This window comes from Podarcis gaigeae, assembly GCF_964106915.1.
Source record: "Podarcis gaigeae genome assembly, chromosome: 5".
In the NCBI taxonomy this organism is placed as follows: Eukaryota; Metazoa; Chordata; class Lepidosauria; order Squamata; family Lacertidae; genus Podarcis; species Podarcis gaigeae.
In genome coordinates this window covers 59,289,527-59,313,968 of record NC_139681.1, presented here as the reverse complement: position 1 = coordinate 59,313,968, position 24,442 = coordinate 59,289,527, and the positions used below count along the sequence as shown (strand labels likewise).

The 24,442-nt window shown below is 47.6% G+C and overlaps 1 protein-coding gene and 1 long non-coding RNA gene across 2 annotated transcripts; one reads left to right on the top strand and one right to left on the bottom strand.

The window, feature by feature from the left end:
• Nucleotides 1–1,158: 1,158 nt before the first annotated feature.
• Nucleotides 1,159–21,241, bottom strand: PI4K2A (phosphatidylinositol 4-kinase type 2 alpha). Its single transcript, XM_083740059.1, has 9 exons — nt 20,685–21,241; nt 7,237–7,437; nt 6,005–6,136; nt 5,766–5,919; nt 4,545–4,606; nt 3,594–3,693; nt 3,232–3,365; nt 2,986–3,045; nt 1,159–2,860 (listed from the first exon to the last, which is right to left on the bottom strand). The coding sequence occupies exons 1-9, from the start codon at nt 21,126–21,128 to the stop codon at nt 2,699–2,701; spliced, it is 1,449 nt and encodes a 482-aa protein (XP_083596185.1). The 5' UTR covers nt 21,129–21,241; the 3' UTR covers nt 1,159–2,698.
• A 549-nt stretch (nt 21,242–21,790) lies between these two features.
• LOC310845204 lies at nt 21,791–23,973 on the top strand. The gene is made up of 2 exons (XR_014564574.1): nt 21,791–22,022; nt 23,650–23,973. It is a non-coding gene; the product is annotated as an uncharacterized lncRNA (long non-coding RNA).
• Nucleotides 23,974–24,442: the final 469 nt, after the last annotated feature.

Below are 24,442 nucleotides of genomic sequence, written 5' to 3'. Positions count from 1 at the left end.
GTCAATTGCCTCTTCTAAATCTGAGGGGAGTCAAGTGTTGGGGTTGGGGAATGGATTATGAAGGGTCTGGGTTTGCACCAAAAGCACCGTCTACAGTGACAGCCTTAGAAAGTCTCACTTTCTGCAAGACTAGCTGTCTTAATAAGTTCTCTTCGCCCACTTAGTTGTGAGGGTAGTCACTCCATCCTATACAAAGAATAATAATGGGGCAGGGCAAGTATAATGCTCTTTCACTCTGTAGGTGTGATCATGTTGACTGAGGAGTAGTTCCTATACTGCTATTATATAGGAGGTCAGTCCTCTGAAAAACTAAGTGTTCGAAAAAGTTATGAGATGGAGTGTGGGGACATACACAGTCCTGGTAATTCAAAAAGAGAACAGGAACTAAGGCTGCATTATGTTTAAACAGTCTTCTGCCTATATGTACTCACATACCCCTGTTGAACAACCTGAAGCCTGCCCATTTGGGTGCCTAGCTATAATAGCTCTCTCAAGGCAAGAAGGTGGGTCTTGTGCACAATCAGCTTCATACTTGGTGCAGAGGTTGGGCAACTTGTTTTTTCTTTTAACTGCACAGATTTTATATTACCAAAATAGAAGTAAATACTAACACATTAAGGCGATGAAAGGGTATATGTTGTGTTAAATATCACTTCGAGCCAGGGCCATCCAAGCTAACAGGATGAAATGCATGATTCTTTCTCCTAAAGGCTATAAAAGGTTCAGGAATGTTTTTCTGCAGGTGGTAAAGGGGTAGAGAATATGTGGTCCTTCAGATGTTTTTAGACTCTTAACTCTAGTCAGCCCCACCTAGCATGGCCAGTAACTGGGGATAGTGGAATTTATAGCCTGGAACATCGGGCGGGCAGGCCACAGCTTCCCCACCCCATGGGTTCAGGCCAGCTTCCCATCCCATGCTTTGCAATACAAAAAAGTCAGACACAAGGAAGGACTTTCCAATGATGTATGCAGTGTAAGCTTCACCTAGTGGGGAATATTCATACTGCAGGGGAAGTAGAGAGCAAGTGTGAGCCATGACACAATTGCAAGCAGCAGCACTATTGCAAGGAGGAGAGCAGGGAGAAAATTCAGTTCCCATTAACACAAGCAGACCAAAAAAAAACCACGCAAGAGACTGGCTCTGCAACTGCAGGCCTGTTATGAAGATACTTGCATTGATTTAAATATATTACATACATTTCTACAGTGCATAAGAACGATACATTTCAGTTCAGGCTGGCAAAAAGGAAAAGAACCCGTGCCTGGCATCAAGTACATCAGCTTCAGCCTGGCACCTCAGGCATACAGCAGGGAATTGTCCCCCAAGTGAGAAAGAGGCAGACCCCCCCCCCACATACAGGGCACCAGGCGACTGCTCTGAACAGCAGAGAAGCTGGACTCGATGCAAGGCTTCTCCTCACAGGCCTGGGTGGCAGCCAAATCAGCAACACCCAAAGAGAATTCAGGACACTTATATGGACAATTTCAGAGGAAAACTTGATGCCAGGGATTTAGCACAGTAGCTTTCAGGAAAGCAGCATTCACTGTACCATTCCATTGCACACGGGGTGTAAAGGGACTTGGTATGGTAGTGATGCTAATGTGAGTGCTTCCCCTTATGAGGATGCAGTGAGGACAGTTCCCCCATGGCAGCAGGCAACCCCACCCAGAGAACCTCCTCCCCCCTCCCGATTGTCAATGCCCAAATGCAGCCCAGGGGAGGATTCTGCCTCTGGCAGTGGCCTCTTTTCTGCCTCCCGCTCACCCCAGCATGGGCGGAGAAGAGGCACAGCTATTACTTCCTCTAGGGATCAGACTAGATGGGTGTGAAATACTAGCCCAAGGCTAACAGTGCTAGGATATAATCATCCTCTCAGTTGCTCCGGCACTACATGGAGAACATGTGTGTTCACTTGGGTTCAATTATTTAAAACCAATGTTAAAATCTACTATTTGAGGCATTTACTCCCTTGCAGAAGGAAGGGAAGGAAGCACAGCAGTTATACTCTTGCAGGACCTACCTGCTAATATTACCCAAGGCAGACAAAAGCTGCACCAACAGACTCTAGTCCGACCCTTAAGTTCTTCTTTCCTCTCTATCCCAACTTGCATCCTCCCAGGAGCAGTCGGTGGCAGCTGTGCTCTTTATGGATGGCCCCAAGACATGACTGGTGCCTACAGTACTAGGAGGAGCTCTGTAGGACCACGGATAACAGAGCAAGCCTAGTGGAGCAGGGTCCTCCCCCTCCGCTGCAGGATAAAACAGGGTGCAGGGAAGGAGGGAGGAATATCAAGGCTGGGAGTTGTACACAGCAGGAGACCTCTATCCAACTCAGATCATCCCCCTTCATCGCCAGCCTTCCCAGGCAGAAGACCCTGGGGTGTTTTCCCCCCAGGTGGACATTAGAGGGACGGCTTGAAACCAAAGGATGCTGCATGCAGGCACCTGCTGGGAGATGCTGCCATGCTCAGGCTGGGGAGCGGACGGGCATTTCCAGCCCGCAGCAAGAGGGGGGGGGGGAGCAGTCAGGTCTAAGGAAAGGCCTCCCTTCCTGCTGGGAATGTGCAGAGTTGAGGCTGACTGGTAGCGCCTGCTTACATCTCCCACTGGCAGCAGCACAGCGGCCTCAGTCTGGAGGATTGGCTGCCCGCTGTCAAGTGATAACTCGGGTTCCTCGATGAGTTGCAGAGACCTCTGCTACCACCAGGAAAAGAAGGGCTTGCGGCTCTGGAAGCTTTGCGTGTACGACTCACTGGCAGAGCGCTGGTGGGAGCGAGCTGTCTCTACAATTACAGGGGGCATCTGGACCAGGTGAAGGGGGCTCTTTCCATCTTTCAAGGCCTGGGTCAAATTCAGGATCTAGGAAGAGAAGAGGGGGGAAACTTGAGTGCCCGGAGTCAGCAGGAACCCAATTGTAAAGGGAGGCAAAGACAGCCCAGTGCCCAGCAGAGATCCCATTCCTCCAATGGGAGCAAGGAGCATACCTGGCCACGCATGACGGCAATCTGCTTGTGGAACTGGCCCCTGTCAAAGCCTGGATCTTTCTACAAAAGAGACAGCAACAGATAGACAGACACAATTAGGGTGGGTGCTGCGTACAAATCTCTTGTCTTCTGTTCTTATGGAGAGGAATAGGTGCAGTAACCCTCCCACAGCATCCACACAAATTATTTGCTCATGAGCAGAATGAATAGAATCACAGGTGTACTTGCCCTGGTGCCTGTGGTTACCTTGAAGAGTTCATAGAGGTCTTCTTCTAAATCCTTGATAAAATTAGGGTCTGAAATCTTTGGCAGTATCAGATCCTTGATCTCCTGGGAAAAGGGCACCTTGGCCTGGGGAAGCCATGCCCAGTAGAAAGGGTCTTTGGAGAGGGGGGGGGGAACAAAAAGCAAATGTTAACAGGCTTGTTACGAGGGCAACATCCCATAAAGGACACTGAAGATGACTCAATCCTAGCACTGGAGACCCTGAACATCCTGGACTCCACATGGAAACACAAGGCAGTCAGCCCTTAAAGAGCACCCTGGACCAGCCAGAAACACTTGCTTACTGGGAATCTGCTTGGGTTCTAGGGCTTGGGACTACTTACATGCTCTCCAAGAATCTGGATGCTTGAGAGGGAAAGCCAGGCCATTGTCAATGGCAGCCAGTTTAATTATAGGCTCCTTCACCACCACCCATTCTGAGTCCTACAGAGAGGGAAGAATGTTGAACCAGAAAAGGGTACTGTTATATTTGTTACTTTTTACAGGAAAATGTTTAAAACCAAATATAAGAACAAGAGTAAAACAATATCTAAAATGTTCGTCCACACACACACAGGGTGCTCTGCCCCACTGCTCACTGTTTACCAACCGCAACTCCACTTCTCTTCCCACATTAACACTCTACAGATTCCCCTTCCCACCCCGTGCATCCACGTAATCCCCTTTTTACCTTCCCAAACTAATTTTTGAAGCCACTTGTCTCTTCCATTCTGCAGCTCCGCTTTGTCCTCGTTTTCAGCACCACAAAAGCAACACAATGGGCACTGCTTATACTACCAAAAGTTCTGACCAAGCCCTACCTCAAATCCTCTCTGCCCCCCTTCCCCCCCCCAAGGCCCAAAGGGAGTCCAAGCATTGCTAATGAGCAAAGTGAGTCTAGCATTCCTTTGACACTACCTTCTCCCTCCCAATTTTGCTCCTCTGCAAGCTTGCTAGAGCCATGATGCCAGCTTTCTCTTTTCTGGCACTCACTGGAAAGGGCTCAGCAACTTCTGGACTCTTCCATGTCTTGGTGCCAGGCTATACACTGAAGACCAACTTTTTATATCACTCAGAACTAAGGGCTGTCACTCCACAAGCAGCAAGTTGTCAGCTAGTCTACCTGTGCCTAAGATGTGTTCAGCAGTTACGGCACCTGATTAGAGACATTCCCTTAAATTTGGCCCTTCCTCAATGCTGCATACCAATTCCTTCTAGTCCCATACTGCCTGCTGCTGTAGAACACAAGATAGATCCCCAAGTGGAACCATCAGAGCAACATGGGCCCTACTCACCCGCACGCTTGTGCTGTCCAGAGGACAGTCATACTTGATAAGCCAGTTGTCATTTCCCCGGTCTGTGGAAGAAGGAAAACACATTGATAAGACAGAGAAATCTTCACAGATAGCAAGATCCACATTGTAGTATTAAAAAGTGGCGGTGGGGGGAGAAGAAGTAAGAAACATCATCAAACTGTGTAATCTGGCAGCTTACAATCTTTCAGTCGTTCATCCCCTATTATTTGGAGAAGGCAACCTTATTCCAGCCTTGTCATTACTGCTCATGGTTTGTCAAGCCACAGAAGAATTTCCCATGCAAAACAGCAAGGCAATCCCCTACTATCCTTCCTTCAGGGGAAGTGGAAGCTGCAGAGCCTACATCCTAAGCTTGGGAAGATGCTGTACAGCCTTCAGGTAAGAGTATCCCAACTCTACGAGGATTTTAGGACAATAAGACTACCTATGGCTACAGCAGGGCTCCAGGTTGGAACTCTGCATAAATCACTTGCAGGCTATCCATCACGTCTTCGACACAATGGTTTGCCTCAAGAGCCAAGGAGCACCAGCACACAGCTATGCAGGGCTTTAGGTTAGTGGAAGAGCACATGCTCCATATGTAGGAATTTCCAGGCTCAGTCCCTGACATCTACAGATAGGGCCGGAAAAGGCTTTTGAACAATCAATGTAGAGAATACTGAGTTAAAGTGAACCAACCATCTGACTTAGTAAAAGGCAGTTTCCTATTATTCCCCTCAAATACAGGAGGAAGTCCCCAAATATAAATGACAAGGAGACAAGGTCACAGGAACCCAAATGACAATAGAATATAAATTATTGAAACATGAATATAAACATGTGCAAGTATATGTGTGCAAAACGCAGAAGCACTGTGTAGAAAACAAGGAATTTCCCCCCAATTACTATAAATAGTAATTGATAAGAACTCCAGGACTGTATCATGTTGCATACCTCTTCAAAAACAAACTGGAGAATGATTGTCATTTCATTTTCTTACGATCGTACCTATAGACAACGTTGTGGGACATCAGAGGGCCAAGGAGTTTCGGAAGTAGCATACCAGGGAATATGTGCATTGAGCAAGGGCTACATTCAGAATAGCAGAGCAAAATATACTTCCCTCTTCACAAGGCTTTCCAACAAGTAATATCTCTCCCATCAGATTCCTCAGTCGGCAGTGCTCCCACCCTATGGGCCAAGAGCTGACACAGAACCTACCTGTATTGCGAATGATGTAGTCCAGCACCACCAGCCTCTCAAACTGCAGCAGCAATTGGCGGTTCGTATTCTCTGGGAGGGGCTCAGCCTCAAAGCGCCGTAGCCAGTAATCTGCATCCTTGTAGCCTTCCACAAAGAGCTGGAAGGAGCCCACCTGAGAGCAAGAGGCAGGTGGGTTAAGGGAACAAGGCCTGGCTCAGTGGCACAAAACATTTCTGGACACCTTAAACCTCCCCTACCTTTGGAGGAAGCCCAATTCGGTGAAACCTCTGCCCCACTTTTGGCACTTTCTCCAGGGCCAGGCGTTTGCCCCGGGACTTCACTCGGTCAATGGCGCTGTAGTTAAATGTTTCACTGGCCAAGTACACCACCTGTGGGCATGGAAAAGAGATGACTTTTAAAAAGCATAATCCATAAATGCCACACTCTGCTATTTACAGAACATGGTAAAAATCTAGGCATATACAGGTCTGCCTACTTTATTAAAAACAAAAAACAAAACCTACGCATCTCAAATTCTGAGCATGATTTATTGACCTGAAAAATTACAATGGGGTGGGGAGAGTAAAACCCTATACCTTCTAGCAGCTTTGTTAAAAAGTAAATAAAAGTACAGTGGTGCCTCGCAAGACGAAAAGAATCCGTTCCGCGATTCTCTTCGTCTAGCGGTATTTTCGTCTTGCGAAGCAAGCCCATTAACAGCTTAGCGGATTAGCGCTATTAGCGGTCTAGCGGCTTTTAGCGATCAGCTGTTAAGTGGCTTATCAGCGGATCAGCTGTTAAGCGGCTTAGCGGCTTAGGAAAAGGGGGGGAAAGCGGGGAAAAACCCACGGGAACTCGCAATATTTTTTCGTCTTGCGAAGCAACCCCATAGGGAAATTCGTTTTGCGAAGCGCCTCCAAAACGGAAAACCCTTTCGTCTAGCGGGTTTTCCGTCTTGCGGGGCACCACTGTATATAGTACTTTAAAAGTGATATAAACATTCCATGCTTATGGTTACAACTTTTCTTCATCTGTAGTCAGGTTTTTCTAACTACTTCTACATGTAGTTCCTATCCCAAAACTCAAATATGGAGATCAAACTCAAGAATGCAGTAACCAAATTAACCTAATTAATGCAAAAACCAGCAACTCACCACACTTGGCAAAGGGCAATTTTTTAAAAGAATGAATGAATGGAATATAATAATTCTGGGACTACTCCCAGTTGCTTCTTCCCTCAATTGCTGTTCTCCCTGCTTCTAATCCAAAGCCAGAAGTCCTCACTGGGCTAGGAGTGAGAAATATCAATAGATATATAGGAACAAACTATTAAGATAGGAGACAGAAGTGGGAGCTGGATGAAAGGCAGGATTTTATTATTTAGGAAGTAGGCACTGGGGATCCCACACAGAAACACACAGGTCTCTATCCAGGCATCCTATCCACTATTAAATCCTGCTGTCTGCTTCCTCCTCTGTCCCAGGCTCACCTTTGTGCGGGGAACAATGTTCAGTTCCAGCTTCTGGTCAACAAGGCTAGCACCAGCCTCAGATAAGTATCCCTGGTTAAGAACAAGGCAGTCCCTTCCGAAACAACAGGGGCAGCACAGTTTCTGCAGCCACTTTGTCCACTTAGGGTTCAGCTGCCCATAAGGTTCCTCATTCTTGGGTTTGAATACGCCAATGATTTTCTGAGACAGACAAAAATGGGAAGTTGGTTAATTCAAGCTGGGCAAAGCAAGGGCAGCCAACCCCCCACAACATATGGCAAGGTACCAGGCTCTTGCCAAACAGATCAATATTGCAGAAAGAGAAGGGGTTAGAGGTCTTCTTTGCTAAGAGCTACACATTTACAAGAATGCTTCCAGTTAAAACATACACATCGGTCACAAAGGGACCTGGTGCCCTACTTTTCAAGAGCAGACCTTCAACCAATAGTTCTCATTTTTCACTCCCAAGAGTTCAGGCAGCCAAGCTGAGTGCGCATTCTCTGAACAAACATATTACCTAGGACAACAGTTCTTAACTGCAGTGGGGAAATCTGTGACCCTCCAGGGCCTTTGAGGCTGAGCCCCTTTGAGGCTGAACCCAACTCCTATCAGCCTCAGCCAGCATGGCCAGCGATCAGGAATGATGGGAGTTGGAGTCCAACAACATATGGAAGGCTACAGGTTCGCTACCCTGTCTTAATCAAATAATTCCAAAATTAAAAACTGGTAAAATTACCGGTAATCTCTTTAGCCTGGAAAAGAGGAGACTGAGAGGACATATGATAGCCATCTTCCAATATCTAAAAGGCTGCCACATGGAAGATGGAGGAACCTTGTTTTTGCCTGCTCCAGAGGCTAGAATTTGAACTAATGAATTCAAGTTACAAGTCAGGAGATTCTGACTAAACCTCAGGAAGAATCTTCTAACAGTAAGAGTTGTTCAACAGTGGAACAGATTTCCATGAGAGGTGGTAGGCTCTCCTTCTTTGGAGGTTTTAAAGCAGAGGTTGGATGGTCATCTGTCATAGACACTTTAGCTAAGATGCCTGCATTGCAGGGGGTTGAACTAGATGATCCTTGGGGTCCCTTCCAACTCTACAGTTCTCCGATTCTATAATCCAGGTGCACAATGACCTAAATAAGCAGACTGATCAGTTCCACCTCCTGGGACTGATCGGCTACACCTCACTGGTTAGGTAGGTATAACGAAGTTTAGGGCATCTCTAGTTGGGAAATTTACTAGGAGGTTTCACTTCCCTGTCCACATAGTCCCAGTGCTTTAAATTGTATGCTGAGAGCTACAATTAGCTGCTGCAGTTTCAGCGGGGGAATGGGGCCTTCCACCGTAAAGCAATGTTTCAAACCTTTTGAGTTCTGGTTCCCTTCTAAAACTTACTCCCCCACCCCGCCTTCTAAGCCCACTCAACCTCATTGTCAGTGCTCTCTTTAGCTAGGGAGCGCACAGAGAAGTTACTGTGGCACAAATATCCAGCCTTTCCTACTACAAGTCCTTTTGGGTTCTCTATAGAGTCCCACCCATGGGCCTCAGAGAAAGATTGCCATGTCATTTTTTACAACAGTGAGATGCAGACAAGTCAAGCAGCTGCCGCTTCTCATCTCAGGATGACTCTAGCAGGATGACGCTCAGTCAGGAGACAAAGATCCTGGGGAACTCCGGAAAGGAAATAAAGTGTACAGAGTGCCACGTGTTGCCAAAGACTCTTCCCGTCCCTCCTGATACTTTGTAAGCCTGGTAGACTGTGCTCCACAGATAGAGAATCTGTGGCCCTCTAAGATGTTGGACTACAACACCCATCAGCCCCAGTTGGCACGGCCAATAATATGAAAATCTGTAGTCAAGCAGCCACTGGAGGGCTACAGGTTCTCCACCCCCCTTCTCTGTCCCCACACCAACAACAATACTAGCATCCCATACAAGGTTACCAAAGCAGCAGGCACACAGCTTAGGAAAGGTCCACACTGAGAACTCTGGAACAGCTTCTGGGGACTCAGCTAGAAAGAGCTTCGGCAAAGAAAAAACACTTATGCTTTGTTTATGCATTCTAACACTGTGACACCAGATGGCGCTGTGGAATTCCGTTTTTGCTAACCCGATTTATCATACAAAGTTTGCAACGCGTGAAACGTTTCTTTGATGTGTCTAGTTCCAGCCTAGGGCACTGATTTAAGGAAGGAGCAGATGCATGCGTGCAACCACTAGACGGGGCACTAGTTGATTGCTTATTACTTACAAGCACCAGGCCATTTGCTGCCTACACTATAGCCTGGCCTATTCCATGAATGCACCACCAGCCGGTCCTGGATTCTGGGTAGCTGAAACTGCATGACATAATTCAACATAGGAGGCTACCTTCCACAGAAGATGCTTCATTAAAACAATTTATGAGCATTTGTTTTTTAACAGAACATACTAGGCCTCACGACTGCAGGTAAAGCCTCTGAAGATACAATGGGTATTTCTACTAAAAGTTTGAAAATCAAATACAAGGAGTAGGGTTCCTTCAGTCAGCAGCTCCCTCCCACCCACGACCTTTTCACTCATACAGCTCTGCCATCAGAATCTTCCAATTTGTGACCCAAAAAAGGACAGATGTGCACACGAAACACATGCGGCGCAAAAGCAAAATTGGCATAGTTTTTTCCTAAGTTCTGGATTGTATAGTAACAGAAAGTTGGAGCTTCAGCACACAATTCTACATATACCAAATACATTCAAGGCTCTTAGTAAAGGGGACCTAAGAGTTAAAAAGAATGGGAGCATTGTGGCTGGCATAGAAACCAGAAAAAAATGTTGATCTGATACGATATGATATCTTTATTGTCATTGTCCCTTATGGAACAATGAAATTGAAAAACTACATAAAATTACATAAAACTACCATGAAACTACATAAAACTACATAAAAACTACATAGAACTACATAAAAACTACATAAAACATTCAAAAACCCCTAAAAACTCTAAAACCCCATTTTAAAATACACTATACTACAGAGACCCCTTATGCTGCGTTTAGAACCAGAATTGCATTAGCGTAGAAACTGTTTTTCAGGCGGCTAGTCCTGGCCTTTATAACCTGTCAGGGAACTGCCATCGGAGGGACGGGTGGTGGACAGGCTCCAGGAGAATAGGAGAGAATCTGCAGCAGAGGAAGGAACCAGCAGGGGGAGTGCAGGAGTCACAGCGGAGGGGAGGCTCTGGGATACTTCTAGTGAGAATAGCGAAGAGGTAACAAGACCCCCGTTAGGAACTCCCACCCTTCGCCGGAAACTGTCACGCAGAGAGTCACGAAGGCGCATGTCCGTCAAACAGCTTTTATGTTGGCGTAAATTCCGTAGACGCCCACTGTCAGATTCTACCAGCGACTGACGGAGTCATGCTTTGGGGGCTCCGTTAGTGCCTCGGTTTGGATGACCAGCCAAACCCCAGAGGGATCAAGCTTTTACGCACAAGCAGCTCACTATCCCATCACAGCAATCTGACAGTCTTTGAAAGCAGCTTGTGCAAACAGAGGGCATCATGAGCGAACCAGCCGGAACCGGAGGAGCAGGAGCTGGAGCTGGAGCAGGTCCAAGCCTGGAAGAAAGGTACAGGGCGTTGGAGGTCCAGCTGGCGCTGCAAACGGCGAGGCTCGAGGAGAGGAGGGCTCAAGATGCGGATAAAGGGAAAACCACCCCACTTGCCAGACGGGTGCCTGGATTGGTGCAGAAATTTGGGGGGGATCCCAGGAACTATCAAGCCTTTAGGACAGAGATGCAATATGCTCTCAATCTACTGTTTGATGACTTCCCCGATGAGAACTCTAGAGTGGCGTACGTGATTGGCCATCTAGAGGGAGGGGCGAAGGACTGGGTTCGGCCCCTGATGGCAGCCAATAATGAAATCTTAAAGGACACTATGAAGTTTTTTCGCGCCATGGACTTGATGTTTTCCAGCGAGATCGAGCAGGGGGTGGTGCGCAGACAGTTAATGGCGTGTAAACAGGGGAGCCGATCTGTACGTGAGTACTGGACTGAGTTCACCATGCTGATTCATAGACTAGGGTGGGACCTTGCTAGTGAACCTATTCAAATGCTGTTTGAAGAAGGTCTCTCTCCGGCAGTGAAAGATGAACTTTCCCGGGCGCCTAGGGCGGAGTCTATGGATCAGCTGACTAAATCAGCGCTGTCCATAGGAGCACGCCAGGAGGCTAGAGCTATGGAAAAGCGGGAAGGAAAGGGGGAACGTTGGAAGGACTTCCGCATTCCAGAGATTCCGGAGCAGCCTTTCCCGCCAGCAGAGCCGATGGAACTTGGAACAGCGCGCGCGCGCACAGTTTCAAACACCAGTGAAGGGCGGAAGAAGGAGGGAAAGAGCGGCAAGAGATGCTATCTCTGCCAACAGCCAGGTCACTTTGCCAGAGTCTGTCCGCAAAGGAAGGAATGGCAAGGGATGGCGGGAACTGTTGGGGGGAAGGAGGAAGAAGAAATCACGGAGCAAGTAAAAGCCAACGCCTGGTTGCCAACATCAGGGCACAGCAGCCAGGCCAGGGAGTAGTGAATGTGCCCACGCCGGAACCTCCAAGACCAGCGCTTGTGATAGAGGTGTTGCTGGAACTGGCAAACGGACACCCACTGAAGATAAAAGCGCTATTGGATTCAGGTAGCTCATGTAATTTCATGAGTAAGGAGTTTGCAGCTGAACACCAGATACAGACTATCCCATTAAGTAAGCCTTTGCAGGTTACCACGATTGATGGGAGGGAACTGTTGGGAGGAGAAGTGAGCCAACAGACTGTACCAATGATAATGAGGGTGGCAAGACACACAGAACTGATAGCGTTTAACGTAGCCACCTTGGGAGGAGCTCCTATTATCTTGGGAATGAGCTGGCTGGTACTACACGATCCGCTAGTAGGCTGGCATCAGAGAGTGGTTTCCTTTGGATCAGCACATTGCCTAGAACACTGCAAGGAGGGAGAGGCTCAGGCAGGGGCCAGGGCCACTCTAGCAGGGATGGAAGTGATGGACAAGGGGAGGGTGCCACCACAATACGCTGACTTGATTGACGTATTCAGCGAAAAAGAAGCAGATAAACTGCCCCCGCACAGACCCTTTGACTGTCAAATTAACTTACTCCCAGGAGCACAATTGCCAGTGGGCAAGCTGTATGCAATGTCAGACAGTGAGATGCAGGAGTTAAGGGAGTTCATTGACAAGAACCTCAAGCGAGGTTTCATCAGAGAGTCACGAGCGGTGGGGGGCAGCCCAGTGTTCTTTGTGGACAAAAAAAACACGGGCAAGCCCAGGCTTGTATGTGATTTCAGGGCCCTAAATGCAGTGTCAGAACCAGTGACTTTCCCTATGCCTAGAATTGATGACATTCTAACACGGGTGAGAAAAGGGAAAATTTTTACCAAGCTGGACCTTAGGGGGGCATATAACTTGATACGTGTGAGAAAGGGGGATGAGTGGAAGACCACTATGTTCACCCCCTTGGGGGCTTTTGAGTACCGGGTTATGCCTTTCGGATTACAAGCGGGCTCCGCCTGCTTTCAATCATTCATGAATCACGTCCTGGGGCCACTGCTCTACAAGAACTGTGTAGCGTTCTTAGATGACGTCCTGGTGTACTCAGAGAATGAGGAGCAGCATGTGCGAGATGTAAGAGAGGTACTGAGCAAGCTGCGAGAAAACCGGCTGTGGGTGAAACTGGAGAAGTGTCAGTTTCATACCAGGGAGGTGGAATTCCTGGGGTACCGGTTGTCTGACAAGGGATTGGCCATGGATCCCAGCAAGGTTCAAGCGGTACTGGAATGGAAAACACCAAAGACCAAGAAGGACGTGCAAAGGTTCCTGGGCTTCGGAAACTTCTATAGGAAGTTCATCAAAAACTTTGCCCATTTAACAGCGCCCATCACGGATTGTCTTAGTAGCAAAAAGAAATTTGTTTGGACGGAAGAAGCGCAGCGGGCGTTCGAACGTTTAAAGCAGGCGTTTGCGTCGGAAGAGCAACTTTTGCACGTGGATCTACAACAACCAATGAGAGTGGAGACTGACGCGTCAGACCGAGCGGTGGGGGCCGTTCTTCTCCAGCCGGGAAAAGATACGTCTGAATGGAGACCGTGTGCATTCTTCTCGCGGAAGTTGAACAAATCCGAGAGGAACTACACAGTATACGACCGAGAACTGCTCGCCATTCATGAAGCATTCCGGAAATGGCGGCACTTGCTGATTGGGGCGCAGCACAAGGTTCAAGTCCGAACTGACCACAAAAATCTGGAATACTGGAGAACAGCACGAGTGCTGAACCAGAGACAAGTGCGATGGGCCCAGGAGTTCTCCAAATTCCACTTTGAGATTCGTTACGTGCCCGGCTCCGAGAACGTGAGGGCGGACGCTCTTTCCAGGAAACCTGAGTACTTAGAGGGGGAGGGAGCGCCTGAGGCAAGGCATGTAATCCCTGAAGACCGCTGGGTGTGTGGGGCGGCATTGGTGGGGCAGAGGGAACTGATAGAGGGTACTGAGAACGATGAATACGCCCAAGAGAAACTCAGAGAGCTCAGGAGGACAGAGGAGAACACAGGGGGGTTTGAAGAAAAGAACGGGGCGTTGTATTACAAAGGGGCACTGTACATACCCGATGGGGAACTGAGGGGCAGAGTACTCAAGCAGTTGCATGACAGCCCCACAGCGGGACATTTTGGACAGCACAAAACCATGTGGTTGGTTACCAGGGAGTTTTGGTGGCCCAAGGTGAGGGAGGACGTACGGGAATATGTCAGGGGTTGCGACAGGTGCCAGCGAGCGAAAGGAGAGAGGGTGGCGCCAGCGGGGCTATTACAACCCTTACCCACACCAGAAAGGCCATGGGAGGCAGTATCCATAGATTTTATGACGGACCTGCCAAAATCCAAAGGCAAAACAGCTGTCATGGTGGTGGTAGATCTATTAACCAAGATGTGTCATTTTATAGCTTGTTCACATGCGGTCACAGCGGAGGAAACCGCCAAGTTGTTTGTAGAACATATTTTTAGGTTGCATGGCGCCCCCTTGAGGGTTTTGAGCGACAGAGGGAAACAATTTACTTCCAGGTTCTGGAGGAAACTTATGAGCTTACTGCACGTAGAACTCAATTTCTCAACTGCCCGGCACCCAGAAACAAATGGGCAAGCGGAAAGGGCAAACGGGATTTTACAACAATACCTGAGGTGTTATGTAAAAGACAGAGAAAATGATTGGGTGGATAAGTTACCTCTAGCAGAATTTGCCTACAACAACGCGGAGAACGTGTCCACAGGGATGAGTCCCTTTCTGGCAAATTATGGGTGTCACCCCCGGGCATTCCCAGGAGAGGGAGGGGAGAGGTGGAGCGTGCCGGCGGCGGAATATTTTTTTGAAGAGATGGAAGCGATCCACCGTCAGCTTCAACTTAACTTAGAGAAAGCCAAGGAAGAATATAAGAAGCAAGCAGACAGAAATAGGAGGGAAGGTGAAACTATAAGGGTGGGAGACCGGGTGTGGTTATCCACCCAAGGACTACCGTTCAAGGGCGGGAGTAAGAAATTGAGACCCAAAAGATTGGGACCCTTTGAGGTCATACAGCAGGTCAACCCAGTAGCATTCAAACTCAGGCTGCCCAGTCACATGAAATTACACCCAGTATTTCACAGGTCATTACTGTCGCCGTACCGAGAGGGACGTGAGTGGGGGGAGCGTGAGAGAGAGGCCACCCAAACGCCCGTGATAGAAGAGAGAGAGCGCGACATGAACGTGGCACGAATCATTGATTCCAGGTGGAAGGGGAATCAGGTGGAATATCTGGTAGAATGGGAGGGGGAAGTAGAGTCGGAAAACACTTGGGTACCAGCAGAGGTAGTCAATGACGAGGTCTTAATAGAAACATTTCATCAGCGTTTCCCAAGAAAACCGCAACCCGTGGCACGATTTAGAAGGGAACACTTTGGGACCACCGATGAGGAAGGAGAGTTTGAAGGGTTCCCAGAGTCAGGGGTGGGTGAGGAAGCCGACTCCGACGAAGAAGAGGAAGACGGGGAGAGAGACGGTACGCCGTGGCTAGAAGTGTTTGAATCCTCGGACGATGAGGAGAGTTCCTTCAGGGGCTTTCCGCCCTCACCGCCAGTGGGAGAGGAGGCGGGAGGGGGTGAAGGGGGCCCTGGGGGGGAGGTGGATGTCAGGGAACTGCCATCGGAGGGACGGGTGGTGGACAGGCTCCAGGAGAATAGGAGAGAATCTGCAGCAGAGGAAGGAACCAGCAGGGGGAGTGCAGGAGTCACAGCGGAGGGGAGGCTCTGGGATACTTCTAGTGAGAATAGCGAAGAGGTAACAAGACCCCCGTTAGGAACTCCCACCCTTCGCCGGAAACTGTCACGCAGAGAGTCACGAAGGCGCATGTCCGTCAAACAGCTTTTATGTTGGCGTAAATTCCGTAGACGCCCACTGTCAGATTCTACCAGCGACTGACGGAGTCATGCTTTGGGGGCTCCGTTAGTGCCTCGGTTTGGATGACCAGCCAAACCCCAGAGGGATCAAGCTTTTACGCACAAGCAGCTCACTATCCCATCACATAACCCTATACCTTCTTCCAGAAGGCAGAAGCTGAAAGAGATCATTTCCGGGGTACATACTGTGCTGTACTATGCTGTAATACGTACTGTGCTGTAATATGTAATAAGCCAGCCAGGCTCCTGGATACTATATATTCCAATGCCACATAGAGCTGGGCCAGGCCTATGCTTTGGAAGATGCCATTAAACATGTCTATTTACCTGGGTGGGGAAACCCTGGCAATCTACCAGAATCAAAATTCCTCATTCCTGACACCCCTGATTATCATGTATGCTGGCTGCTCTCACTTTCCCTCTCTAGGCAGCTGCACTGCTGAGGAAGCCATGTCTTCTAGCTGGTCAGTTCCATACTAGATGTTAGATAATTCTCTCTCCCACCCATGTACCAAGACATGACTTTTTAAACCATGGGGTGGAGAGGACACAAGAGTTGCCATCACAGTTAGCAGAAAGGCAGGGTTAACAGCGTATCTCCAGTCACACATACAACAGTTATATCCAACCATCTACCAACGGCACACACATACACACATATAAAGAGGTCAGGTCTAATTGGCAGCAACTAACCCAGAAACCATAGCCTCCCCCCCCTACAAAGCTCTGGCTGAAATGGCTCCTTTCTAATGAACAAAAACTAAAGGAAGTAGCGCTGCATCGATCCATTTGCCTTCCATCCACCTAGAGCAGCAGCACAAAGACCAGGCTGACTCATCCCGGCGGAATCTCCCACAAACTCAGCTAAAAGGGAAGTGAATCCAAAACCCAAACCAGACAGGAAGAAGAAGCTGGATCACTATAACAAAAACTGACATGGCCAGCAAATAAGTCATGCTTTTCATACAATCAACACATGCAACTCAGAAAGAGGAAGCTAAATTAATCTGGTTAGTTATGACGGGTCACAAGGAGAGCCACATGGCCATGCACACAGTCAGCCCTCACATAGGCATGAAGAATACACTGCAGCTGACCGGAACCACAGCTCATGCTAATCCATTTATATAGTAGGATCAGTTATTCGAGAACTCAGCCCACAGATCCCAACACAAGACAGATATGCCCAATTCCTTGTAAGTACAATGATATAGCAAGCCAGAGGAGAAAGCAAAGCCTCAGGATTATTCTCTGCTTAGATTTATTCATTTCCAATACTTATAGCCTGCTTTATAGTCTCAAAGGCTCTCAAGATGGCTTATGGAAAATAAAATCGCACTCAATTCTAGTACAGGAACAGAAATGACATGGTGCCCGTATATATCCATGATTATTCAATGTTCCCTGCCTTTTTCATGTTCTTATCAAGTGTCATACCAAGCAGCAGCTCCCATGGAAATCCTAAGGCAAGGGAGTAGGGCTCAGAAGCTGGATCTCACTCAGTCCATGATAGAAGCAGTCTTCCCTTTCCTAGAAGCAGGCAAGGGAGTGGAGCAAACAAGAAAATAATGGGCTAGAACTTAAAAAGGGTAATGCTATTGAATCTACCAGACCTCCTCCCTTAAGGCATGGTCAAGCATGAATGCATACATCTTGCTTTCATTCAATACGGGCTTACTCAAATCTGCTTGAAAAAAACAACAGTAGTATTGCTTTAAAAAAATACACATGCTGCTAACAGCAGTAACAGAAATGTCTGATACAAAACAATAAAAGATCAGATTTCATTGTACACCATTCACACACCCACACCTACCTAACTTATCTGATGAGGACTTCAGACGAGGTATGAGTTGCAGGCAATCTTACCTCTCCATTACTAGAATTAACAAACTAAATAAGAGGACTCAATCTGCTTTTTAAAAACTTCCAATGACATGAATATCAGTGTTTCCCAGGACAGCCCAAGTACGTTTACTGCATGGAAGGTTTAACACATTTAAAACCCATAACTGTGTCCTTAATTTCACTATTTACATAGCACTGCTACCAGCAGGCATGCAACAAGAAAGAAAATCTTGTTTCAAGGAGTTTGCCATCTAAAATAGGCACAAAGTAGTTGATCTACCATTCTTTATAGATTTTTTTATACCCTCTTGACAAATCTGGGTTTCAAACGGGAAGAATTAAGTCACTAGATAAACAGTCATTGATGTCTGCTAATGGGGGAATACCCAAAGCAACATATGGTATTCAAAGATTAGAAAGTAGACTGGGTAAATATTAGCAGTGGTGACCTGGAATTCTTCATAGCAAAGGGCAACGGGTAGAGTACATAACCTGAAATTTGAAATAGGCCAGTCTGAATATTCTTCTACAAATTAGGCATGTATAATTCTTTCGATTTTTCTCCCAAAATAAAACCCGCGCCATCTTGATATCTCAGCCAGCTCCTACAGATATTCAAAATGCAGAGATGAGCTTAAAGAACAGAAATTTCAATGCCAGTTTTATCCAAAAGGTCAAAAAGTTCAGGAAGCACACAATCAGGAAGGGAAGCTGATCAGCTGCTCCATGGGCGGGGGGGGGGGGAGGCAGAACCTCAGTTAACTATGTATTTTTATTGATATTTATTTATTTATTTATGGAGGGCAGTAGCCCCTTCCTGCCCCCCCCCCAACTACATCCATGACCTGCTCCCAGACACAAACCATCATTCTCTGCAAAAGGGACTATCTGCCTTACAAGCATACAGCTGTTGCATCAGCAAGCACACAAGAACTTCAAGTGAATTTGTTCAGCTCTCCCTCTAATGGGGTCATATTCAAATGAGCTAGGTTTCTTGAGCCACTTGTAAAGCGGAGCTGAGAGCTGGAAGCAGTATTAGTTGAGTAACTTTTGGTTAAACTGCACACTCACACTAACAAAACAATACCATACAACCCCTGCTCCAAACCCATCTGAACACTGGGGAAATCAGCAGGGAGTTTACAATGTCCAACCACATTCATAGGAGCCAAGTCCTAGGGACCAAGGCACCTTTGCCCCCCCAATAAAATATTTGAGGGGCCAGGGCTCCCCAAAGTTGATGGGCATTGCCATTCAAATGGTGTGGGGGGGTGTGTGTGTTATGTCGTCATGTGATCAATTATGTGCGGCAGAGCTTACATCCCCCACAATATTTTATTTAAGTTGGCACCTCTTGCCACACTAAAGTTATTGTTACCAAGGTATCTATGTCAATCTAATTCCTATCCATATGCCCCCAAGTACAAGAACTGTATGGTATACTCTAGCACGGGTCAGCAAACATTTTCAGCAGGGGGCCGGTCCACTGTCCCTCAGACCTTGTGGGGGGCCGAACTATATATTTTGGAGGGGGGGGGGGAATGAACAAATTCCTATGCCCCACAAATAACCCAGAGATGCATTTTAAATAAAAGCACACATTCTACTTATATAAAAACATGCTGATTCCCGTACCATCTGTGGGCCAGATTTAGAAGGCGATTGGGCCGGATCCAGCCCCCGGGCCTTAGTATGCCTGCCCATGCTCTAGAAGCTTACTAAGAAGAATCCTGTGCCAGTAATACCGCCTCCAGTAATACCGCCTAGGGCAGTTGGGCCACCTGCCTCCTTATTCAAGATCAGAAAAAGACAGATCCAACTAAAGAAACACATTATGAAGATAAAGCCAAACTAAATGCCAAGAATGGGTAACAAACAACAGGTATCCTCCCCTACCCAGACAACCGAACAGAACTAATAATCCAGGACAGCAATTGAAACCAGAATACCAGCTACTAAAGCCTTTAACTGGACAAGGCTATGCTGGCCTCTGGAAACAGCCAACCGATACACTCCAAGTCCAAGATAACTTTACCCAATTACAACAGAACACCTCAACATGTCAAGCAGTACTGTGCCTCCTCATTGGGTAAGAAGGCCTAAAGCTTCTAGCTTTATTTTTTGTATTATTCCCCAATAACCATAGTATTACACTGACAGCAACACTATGAAACAAACATTGGAACTGTGAGATACTAAAGAGCAAGACCATACCTGTTTGTATTATATTTACAATAATAAAACTGGTTCTGTTTAAGAATAAGGCCTACACTTGGCTGTACTTGATGGGTTTTACTGAGCACTGTCCTTTGGCCACATCTACTCCAGCGAAGGGGAAAAAAGAGAGTGCAAGCAACAACAGAAATGAGGAAAGGTAAGGAGATAGAGATTAGAGGGCACCTACTAGAAGGCAGGGGTGGCGCGGGTGGCGCTGTGGGTTAAACCACAGAGCCTAGGACTTGCTGATCAGAAGGTTGGCGGTTCGAATGCCCGTGACGGGGTGAGCTCCCATTGCTCGGGCCCTTCTGCCAACCTAGCAGTTTGAAAGCACGTCAAAGTGCAAGTAGATAAATAGGTACTGCTCCAGCGGGAAAGTAAACAGTATTTCCATGTGCTGCTCTGGTTCACAGCTTAGTCATGCTTAGTCCACATGGCCTGAAAGCTGTCTGCGGACAAACGCTGGCTCCCTCGGCCAATTAAGTGAGATGAGCGCCGCAACCCCAGAGTCGGTCAGGACTGGACCTAATGGTCAGGGGTCCCTTTACCTTTACTAGCAGGCAGGAGTGTCTTGGAACAAAGAAAGACCACCCTATACTTAAGAGAACTGGTCAAAGATGTGGCAAAGGCATACACACGATCCTACCATCATCTTCTTAACCTTACCTATGATACTAATTCTTAAACTTGTTTAGCGCTTTTAAGTGTTCAGAGGACTTCACATACATTATTATGACCCTTGTAAAGTCAGTCAAAGGCCAGCTAGCGAGTTCCCAGCTGAAACTCCCCGGCCCCTGGTACAAGGCAGGGCGACCACTTGCCAAGATCAAGTAACCACCTTTCGGCCACCCAGACCCCCTCGCTCCCCCACACCCTGGGCTGAATAGTCTCCACACACCCACCCCAGCCCTAATCTTCTCACCCCCTGCGGGTCCTTGACGAAATAGCTGCCGCTAGAGCCCTGGTAGATGCGCTCCGGGTAGATGCCGCGCTCGCTCGCCAGCTCCGACTGCCGCACCACCTCGGCGAATTCTGGGTCGTCGGGGAATTCATTCCGGGGTTCCCGCTCTCCCCGGGCCGCGGCAGCCGCTGCCCCCAACCCAACTGGAGCCTGGACCTGCGCCGCCTCGGCCGACCCTACCGCCCCGCGCGCCCCACGCTCTGCGCCCGCGCCCCGATCCAGGAGGGGCTGGCGCTCCCGGTCGCGGCCACCTGCGGGAGAGCCGGGCGGCGAGGGGCAGGGCGGCGGCGCGGAGGGGGCGCTGGGGGCGGCGGGGCAGGGCGGGGAGCGCACGGCCCCTCCGGGCACCCCATACCCTGCGGCCGGCCCGCGCTCCGGAGACACCAAGGGGCTCGTCTCATCCATAGAGGCCGAGCCCGAGCGAGGCGCGGATGCAACTCCGGGCACTTGCGCGCACAGACCAGGGCACCGCCGCGCTCTGCGACTCAGCGCCGCTCAGTTCGGATCACCTGACACCGGCCCCGCGGCCACCGCCGTTTCCGCCAGAGCGGCACCAGCCAATCACGCCCCCTGTTTACAGGGCGCCCGGAAGCCTCGCCCACTAAAGAAGCCGCCGTCCATTCGCAGAGCTAGGCCCGCCCAGCTCGCGGAAGCCCCGCCCCGTGGCTCGCCAGGCCCCGCCCCTTCATTGTGTCTCGCGCGCGCTCCCTCCCACCGCATAGCTAAGTCATGCGTTCGGAATGAAGAGTGTGTGTGGAGATGATGAGCCGCTCTTCCCACTCCTCCTTGCCTTTCAGATCCGTGCTTTTCCTTTAGGCTCCTGCTTGCCGTCATCGACGCTGGTTCCCCAAGCACAGCCCACATGGCACACCGCATAACATTTGTAAGGGTCGCCTTTCATTGTGGTGAAAGGATCTCGTCCGTCCACTCCTTCATTGCAAAGACACGCCCACGTGCACTGCACTGACCATCCCTTAGCGGTCTGTTGACTCCTTTCACTGCATTGTCAATCCGTGTATATTTCAGTCCGTGACTTTTTAAAAAAGCACACGGAGAAAGGTTTGCCATATCGGGTGCTCTCATTACAGTATACGCCTCTTAGTAACCTGTCCCTTCAATAGAGAGAACAATGCACGTCCCACTGTATGCTCTATAAACGACCCTGTCACTCCAGTAGTCCCAGGTGGACTGCACAGATCCTGGGAGATTCGTCGTGTTGACTTGCAGCAAAACAAACAAACAAAAACAAACCCAGTGATATCTTATGGCCTTTGAAGACAAACAGATTTATAAGTCCTGGTAGCCACAAAGGGGTACTTTCAAGATATGTGAAAACTCATTAAAACCTAGCAAACCATCTTCACAATGGGAAGCTAAATGGATGCATAAAAATGGTATTGCATCATCTGTATATTCATGGTCTCTGTGAATTCACCCAGCTCACTTTATTCGGATGTAAAATAGACGAATGACTAATGACTAACTCCAATTGTAAGGCGGGAGCAGCTTTAAGAATTTGTCCTGACCCGTTGAAGTGGTCCCTTGGGTCACCTGACTGTTGTAATCCTCTGCTGCCCTTCCTGTTTTAAGATATTCCAAAATTGAGAGAATGGCAGAGTGCATCATTTTAACAATGGCACCTGCCATTCTGAAATGTTGGGAAAGAATGGCTATCACCATCTGCCAAACACCATTTGAACCACCACCATCTGGGGAGGTAAAAACTACCTATACTGTGAAAGGCAGTATGCTTCTCAATACCAGTTACTGGACACTGCATTGCACTCGGGTCCTGCTTGCAGGCTTCCCATAGGCAACTAGTTGCCCACTGTGAGAACATGATGGTGAACCAAGTGGGCCATTGGCCTGATCCAGCAGGTTCTTCTTAATGCTTTTCTGATGTTTAAACATGAAAATGGAATGGCTTTGTCTTTAAAAAAGAAAAACAGGGTTTTTGTACAGTTTGGATGCCTTTGCATAAGTATGTAGTCTGCTGACTTCTCAACAATCTGTGTTAATTTGACATTACAACAATGCAGTTATGGGCTGTATACTGCTCTCTCTCGCCCTCTCTTTTTCTCTTTGTGTGAACAATAGAGCAACAGTGGTGGTGTATCAAGCTGTTCTTCGGAGAAAGTGTGAAAAGATAGAGCCTTTGCATTCTAATTATCTAAGATATTTAACATAAAACCTTAGTAACACATGGGGATAGGGTAGTGTCACTTATCCTTGTCTGGTTGTATAACTAAAATAAGGAGTTATAGAGTGGAAGAAATGTATTTTCTTTTACCAAGCTAGGTTGGTTTAGCTATATGAAAGCTTAACAGCTTCAAATAATTATTCAACTAACAGTTATTCCAATACTTTGTATCCATTTTATATTTTATTCCTTTCAGCTTTTGTGGCCAGTATGGTAGGTATAATGCACTGAACAGAAAAACAGACAGAACTGATCTGGGCAGCACGCATTCCATGATTCCAAGTCTCACACACCCAGCATGGAAAAGCAGTATTTATATGGAGAGCAAAACAAAGTGACTTATTGAATTTGAGATGAATGGGACAGAAGATTGGTCCCCTTGCTTATTCTTACACTACTGGCTGATCCCTGGATTGTGTGGTACAGACAGAAGTGACCCATAGCTTGTCAGTCTGGCTACCTATACTGTTAAGTCTAGCCTAGAATTTCTAGGTCAATAGGAAGCTGAAGATGAGTTTAAGACTTGCTTTGATCTCTCACCATGATATTTGCCTGACCTGTGCAATAAGTTTTCCAGTAGTAACAGATCTCAGGCTCCTCCAGTACCAGCAATCATAGTAAGTTTCCTTTAGTCCACCTGGTGAGTTGTGACCCACAACTAGGTCATGTCACAACCTAAGGTGGAACACACCAGCAATGTCAGCATCTTTTTCCTTTTTTTTTTAGTCAAATCTTTTTGGAAGAAGAGAAAAAAGAAAGGTTACGTCAAGAGTGCTGTTGCATTCAGGTCCTGCTTGTGAGCTTTGTGTAGGCATCTGGTTGGCTGCTGTGAGAACAGGATGCGGGACTAGATGGCCTGATTCAGCACAGCTGTCATTAAGTTCTTATGCTATTGAAAACAAATTTTGCAGGACAGAGAGGGCAAGGGTTGAAATAGAACATCTCATCCACTTAACCTTTATAAATTACTTTGTTGGACTGCTTTACTATCCCCTTTTATGGAATTGCATCGAACATATACGCTTGAAATAAAATTCTACTTTGTTTTAATACTAAGAGTTGTGGTTTATTGTCTGCTGTGGGAGTGGATATTAAGCTCCCACTTGAATAGACAGATCAAGAGTACCTGATCTGCGAAAGCAGCACCATACATTTAGAGATGACACATTCCAAGTAAATAAAATTGTGACATAGCAAAAAAAACCCACCAAACAAACATTTTAAATTATGTCATTCTTTGTTACATTACAATAAACAAATGATACACAAACAATACACACTCCCCTGATTTCAGAAATGTCTTTTTCTTTTCAAAGTAGCACCCGCTTCTTCACATTTTCCCTTTTTTAACCATAAATTATGTATTTTGAGGAGAGCAACAGGAACTTGCCCTCAAAGGAAACGAGTACAGGAAGGCCTCAACATGGCAGCTCCTAGCCTGTGGTAGGAAGGAAAGAGAGAACTCTTGCCCCTCACAAAGATGGCCGCCCTGTAAAAAAAAAATAGAAAAAGGAGGGGG